Source organism: Callorhinchus milii, unplaced genomic scaffold (assembly GCF_018977255.1).
Source record: "Callorhinchus milii isolate IMCB2004 unplaced genomic scaffold, IMCB_Cmil_1.0 Scaffold6, whole genome shotgun sequence".
In the NCBI taxonomy this organism is placed as follows: domain Eukaryota; kingdom Metazoa; phylum Chordata; class Chondrichthyes; order Chimaeriformes; family Callorhinchidae; genus Callorhinchus; species Callorhinchus milii.
The window spans coordinates 23,609,368-23,615,839 of record NW_024704747.1 but is presented as its reverse complement, the minus strand read 5'-3'; the positions used below and the strand labels follow the sequence as shown (position 1 = coordinate 23,615,839).

At 38.8% G+C, this 6,472-nt stretch overlaps 1 protein-coding gene across 3 annotated transcripts; it reads left to right on the top strand.

Moving 5' to 3' along the window:
• Positions 1 to 80: 80 nt before the first annotated feature.
• Positions 81 to 5,069, top strand: si:dkey-10c21.1 (uncharacterized LOC103176519). Of its 3 annotated transcripts, none has more exons than XM_007890117.2 (5): positions 81 to 207; positions 698 to 992; positions 3,100 to 3,276; positions 3,840 to 3,875; positions 4,775 to 5,069. In XM_007890117.2, exons 2-5 carry the CDS (start codon positions 713 to 715, stop codon positions 5,026 to 5,028), a joined length of 747 nt encoding a protein of 248 aa, XP_007888308.2. In that variant the 5' UTR covers positions 81 to 207; positions 698 to 712; the 3' UTR covers positions 5,029 to 5,069.
• The last annotated feature ends 1,403 nt before the right edge of the window (positions 5,070 to 6,472 follow it).

Sequence of the window (6,472 nt, the reverse complement as noted above, 5' to 3'; positions counted from 1 at the left end):
TGTCTCGAAGACGTGACAAAGCTCTGTCTGAAATGCAAGGATTATTATATTGTTCATGCCACATGCCCCTCCCTCATTACAAAGATACAGGAACTAAGTGAGAGTGAAACTGAAAATTTCACCCTAATCAATGTAAAACTATCTTCAAGAGAGAATTTGTTCTGGCTGAAGAATCAGTCACTGGAAATGTTTGAATAAGAGCCGGAGGTAAGGATTACTCTCCTACAGATCTGCTAAGGTGTATTCCGTTATGCAGTAAGTTATCTGATATATAGGGGGAAAGGGTAGAGCGTGATTTTGAAATGTAAACGTTTAACATTTCGCACAGCAGGAAATGAGTACGTGTGGCTCAGCCAGGGGCTCCAATGTGTTTCTAATTCACAATGTAGTGGTGTAAGATATAACTGCAAACTCTCATTGATTCACCCACGGATCATCTGTTGTTTTTAACAACAGGTTTTTAATTGCTTGGTCACTTCAAAAGTGGCCAGTGAGGGACGAAACACAATTTAGCAATTAATAATCTCTGTCGTTAGATAAGAAGTTACAAGATATTTAACATCTCAGGGTCTGAGACAGAGAGAAAAAAAAATAGACTGAGAACACAGCGAATGCTCAGGACCAAATGATAGTGGCTATAGTCTGAAGTTGAGGATAAAAGTTAATTTTGTTTCTATAAATGAAATTATTCTTACAGCTGTAAACATCCAACATGGAGGCGATTCGGAGGTCAAAACTCCACCTTCTTGAATGGTTAATGGCAGACCCTGACTTTATCTTACAAGCGGTTCAGCAAGATGGGCTTCTTACTCAACGACAGTACCTGAAGCTGAAATCAGAGTCGGATCCTGAAAAGCAGATTATAAACCTTCTTGATAGCGTGATGGGGAAAGGCCAGCACTTTTGTGAGAAGTTCATTTCCATTCTGCAAAAAGATGAGGTACAGGATACCTATCCTAACCTGCGAATGTGGGACTCACCCAGACACCCAGGTATGGGCCATTGTTATCAGTAGACTGTCATCTATTCCATTAGTATTTTCTTTTTTCTATTTTAATGTAATTTGCTTTTATTTATACTCCAATGCAAAATAAATGCAAAGACAGTTGATTCAGGTTTATGTTTGTTTTATTACTACTTTAGGGCTCCCCTCGCCAGGGATAGAACCCAGTGACATTTCATACCAGTTTCCAAACACTGTTATTGAGTTGTGCCAGAGATTCCAACCATAGTTTGTTTTTTTCCCCCCTGCAGTTTGTATGTAACTCAAATTTAAACAGACTCGAGCCAAACAAATTGTAAGGGAGAGACCATAAATACTCGAACATTGAACAAAGAGCTGCAGATCCATGGACCCATTTATTTTACAACATTCACCACAAATTCTTAGAAAATATGAAGAGGTTTGAATCAAACCCACTTTGTCTCCTTCCACAAAATAAATCTCAATTAAAGATTTTGGATTCAGATATATTTTCCATTAGACTTGTCCCCTGACCGAAATCTGCATCCTTATTTTTTATTTATACAGAAAACATTGAGAAAAAAAAACATGGCTTTCATTCTAGTAATAACTTATTTGTAACATCTCCATCTTGAGCTGAACTCAAACCGAGCCTTGAGAAGACAATCTGAATCAATCGGATACACCTGAAGATGTACAAGAACATATTCAGGATGGGTTAGCAAATACATCACTATGTGGGAAAAGGCTAGGACTCCAATCTATCAGCTCTAATGAAACAGCCAGGTTTAGGAACTCAATGCCTGTAGAATCAAGAGAAAAACTATTCAACGGATCTCAATGCCCTAAATCTGAAATACAGAGTTCCTTGCTTATATTTATACTTAACAATCTAGCTATTTGGTAACATATATACAGTATATGTATTGGGTAAAATAATTAATTGCACTTTTATTGTTATTTAGCTTTGTATGGTAAGCATAAAAGCCTTAAATCTAATGGTGGGACAAACTTGTTTTCTGTTTGATAACCTTCATACGTGCATTCGTCACCTCAAGGCTCGACTACGGAAACTCCCTCCATGTCAGCCTCCCCACCTCTTCCCTCCATAAGCTGTAGATTTGATTTCATAAGCTTGATTTCAAGATCCTCATCCTCACCTACAAGGCCATTCACGGCCTTGCTCCCTCCTACCTCTCCAACCTACTATCCCCCCACCTACCTGCCCGTACCCTCCGTTCCTCTGGCTCCGGTCTGCTCCACGTCCCCCGCCCCAACCGCCCTACCATCGGTGGTCGGGCCTTCAGCCTCTCAGCCCCCAGGCTCTGGAACTCCATCCCCCAGTGCCTTCGCCGCTTCCTCCCTTTCCTCCTTCAAGGCCGGTCTCAAAACCTTTCTCTTTGACTGTGCCTTCAGCTCCCCTCTCGACTCTCTTCCCCCTCCTCGCTCCCTTCCTTCCCTCCCCTCACCCTGACCATTTCCCCCCTCCTTGCTCCCTCCCTTCCCTCACCCTGACCATTTCCCCCCTGCTCGGGTCATGACCCAACTGTGCAGCGCCTTGGGACGTCCTCCTGACGTGAAAGGCGCTTTATAAATGGAATCTTGTTGTTGTTGTTGTTGTAGATCATCCAGTATCTGCAGCTCGTGTCCTCTCCCACACCAGGCTCTGTGACCCCATCACCCCCACCAGGCTCCACTGGCTTCCCATTCCCCAGAGAATAGAATTCAAAATCTTCGTCCTCATTTTCAAGGCCGTCCATAGCCTTGCCCTTCCTGCCTCTCTGACCCACAATCAACCTGCCCGTTCCCTCCATTCAGCAGACTCTGGTCTGCTCCATGTCTCCCACCCGACCCGCCCTACCATCGGCAGCCAGGCTTTCAGCCTCTCTGCCCCCACCCTTTGGAACTCCATCCCCCATTCCCCTCGCCTTGCTTCCCCTTGCTTCCTTCAAGGCACGATTCAAGACGCTCCTTTTCAACCGTGCCTTCAGCTGCCCTCCCTCATCCCAACCCTGCCACCCCACCCTCAGGTCCTGATCCCCGACCGTTTAAGCCTTGGGATGTCCTCCCAACGTGAAAAGCACTTTACAAATGTAATTTTGTTGTTGTTGTTGATAATTGATAATCTCTCACAGAAACACCATCAGTTGCCAGCTCCTGTGGACGGTCGGTTATAGCTAATGTTGAAGCAGGTGGAGGTTCCACAGTTGTTTGTCCTGTCATCCAGGGTAGTACAGGCAGCATCAGCTTCTCTGTGAATGTCGACTCAGGGCCCAGTGGCAATAGCAGGGCAAACAAGCACATGTCTTTAGGTAAGCAATTTTAATTAAGAACAATCAGGTTTATAAATGTGTGTGTGATCACTCAGTGCTCTGGGATGTATGCAGATCTCTTACTTGTAAATTGCATTGTTTTTCAACACTTGAGTGCCAATAATTTTCTTTTTGCATTTTGTCTGGATTACTTAATTTCGAGTAACATTAGTCTCCAATGAGGTACTGGTCTGGCCAAGTATAATATTGTTGTAACATGAGAACAACAGGAAGTAATTCCACACTTTGAGCCAATTCTGCCATTTATTAGATTGTGGCAGGTTTTTTATACCAATTTCTCTGCCTTTTCTTCATATCCCTTACTTCCCATGTATCTGTCTATCTCCTATTTAAACATCCCGGTTGATTATGCCTCTGCAGATAATATCTACATTTTCATATTAAACAATGGATTAACTAAAAGTTCTGTTTTAAATATTTAGAATAACAATTGAAATTACTGCTTTTAACTAAATTATATGAATTGAAAATAGGAAATATTTAGTGGACAGTATTTCAAATTAACTAAGGTCACTGAGAATATTAAAATAACATATTTGCAGATTCCCGGGTAAAAGAACTGGAGGACAAAGTGCAAGGTACGGTGAACTCCTGATAATAAGACCCTGGCTTAGAGCATCATGCTGTCAATATACCAGCTGCTTCCCATGTAAAATGTAATAGTACTGCTTAATGCCATACTGATGACTATAAGGACTAGCTGAAGGAAGCTAGGAGTGCATAATGACCTGCTGGTTAGCTGCATACATATTTAGACTTGTAGATCCTCAGCCCAGATTGACATGCTGGATGGAGGGTGAACATTGAAAGTTAGAATGCAACATTAATTACGCACAAGTAATGTTGGAATTGTCTTAATGCCTGAACAGTACAAATACAGGCAGGGGTATCATTGATGCACAATGTGTGGCAATTTTCACTTCTAAGCAAGAGCAAAAAAAGATCATTGGGTGTCTAGCAAAGTCCTTTTTCTATCCTATTAAAAGATCAATGTCTCTGAATTTATAAGCTCAGATGGAGCTCACATGGAATGATGTACTCAAACTATGCTATTAAAATAGTTCATTTATTAAAGTAGACCACTGGTCAATCACAATCTTTAGAGATCTTTTTTTGTAATGCCCCGGGTTAATGTTTATAGAGTTATTATTCGTAAAAACCAAATTATTTAAACTAGAATCCAATAGTTCTTGGACTAAAATAGTCTGTAATATGATCTCTTATTATTATAGATACATTATTACAAATTTATTATTTGGTATCTCCAAATATATTGATAAGATGATTTTTCAATTACATAGAGAAAGATTTTATTATATTTCCAGCTATATATATATATTTAAAGTTAGGCTTTAAACTGTGAAAAATTGTCATGGTTTTACATTAATTCTTTGATATAAATCTTTTGAGCAAAGTTATTTATGTTTGATCATGATGTTATCTCCAACATGTTTCTCTCCACTTTCTATGCCAACAGACAAGCAGCAGTTTTTGAAAAGGAATTGGGCAAACCTGGTTCAAAAAATAAAATGTGTTGATGACCTAGCTGATGAAATGAGGGGGAACAGGCTCAACAGCGAAATGTATTCCCTAATCATGGCTTGCAACACACCTGAAAACAAGATGAGGAAACTTCTGGAGTACACAATCACGACTAAAACGGCTTCTGAGCATCTGTTCACAAAACTGTGCAGGTCACAATATTACATCATGCAGGATCTCATCTCGTAAAGCAAATACCACCTTCCCTCAAAACCTTATTAAAATCAATGAAACAACTACACTGTGAATTATCTTTATTCTCTACAAGATGAATATCACATTTTTTTGGGGGGTATACAGGAAAATCCAAACAATATTTTGAATGTATTCATTTCACAGATATGGTGCTCAATCTGGAAAATATATCAAAGCATCTACCTACTCAATAGGCTTCATATCTGATGTTTGACATACAAACCAATTTCGACTGTTTTATAACATTCCATATTTTAATCGTATGTAACTAAAAAAAATCAAATAACCACTATTTTGAAGTTGCAAATAAAGGTTGATAGAAAAGGCATGTTTTTTTAAAAAAAAACAAAATAGTATAACATTTTGTCACACTCATCTTAATTCACACTGCATACCATTTCCTCTATTGTAAAGCAGAGATTGTCTACTCCCCGGCTCTGTTATGGATTCAGTCACAAGAAAATGCAAGAGAACAGTGAATTTGGAGACTGCTCTTCCTTCCTACCATAGCTTATCGTTTAGATGGCATCCCTGAGATGGGGATGAACTTGTGTTGTACCAGTTTATGTACAGCATATCAAAGGAGTATCAACACAAGTAAAACTCATCTTGTGAACATCTGCAAACCTTAATTTCCTCTCCATTGCCTGGTCTATAATGCTTCACTGTTCTCCAGAACCCAACACAAAATGTAATTTCAAAACTGCCACATATTTTTGAAGGTAGTTTAATGAAGAGTAAGCCACCTGATATTCAAGTGAATTACTCCCTATAATTTAATTTATTCAATAATAACTAAGCAACAAGTTTACCTTTTGAAATCAGACTAATAAATCTGAGAAAAAGGAAAGTGAGAGTTGGGGATTAAACTTTTTAAATTGCTTTTTAGAGAAAGTAGCTGTATTCATAAGAAATCTCATCTACACACTGGCTGCCTAGTTTTTCATAAGTTATAAAGTATAAGAAAAAAATGAGTGATCAAGAAGATGCCAATAAAAAAAATGATTCCTATACACAAAAACAGAACCTTGAATAAATGAAATGATTTTTTTTGTAAAAATGTCTTAATTCTTAAAATAACTAACTTAAATTTAATATTGTTGTTGAACGACAGACTATTCTTAATCAGATCACCTTATTTTGCAAAATGCTATTTTAGAAACTATTGTAACTACTTATGTTGTACATTTAAATGCTCTCGTTATAGTGCAGCTGACATTTTACTCATGTGCAATTCATTTTCTGGTAATAATGCCTGGAATAATGTTCAAGGTATTAAACCTATTGTCTAGTCAGTAAATGGGTTTAAAATCTGTGGTTTATTGGAATTCTCTCCGGCGAGCACCAAGTTCTTGGCATCCATACACTTATTTGGAATGCCTTTGGGTCTCCTTGAAAGGATTCCAACTGGTTTCCTCAGTCCACCTTTAAAGCCATT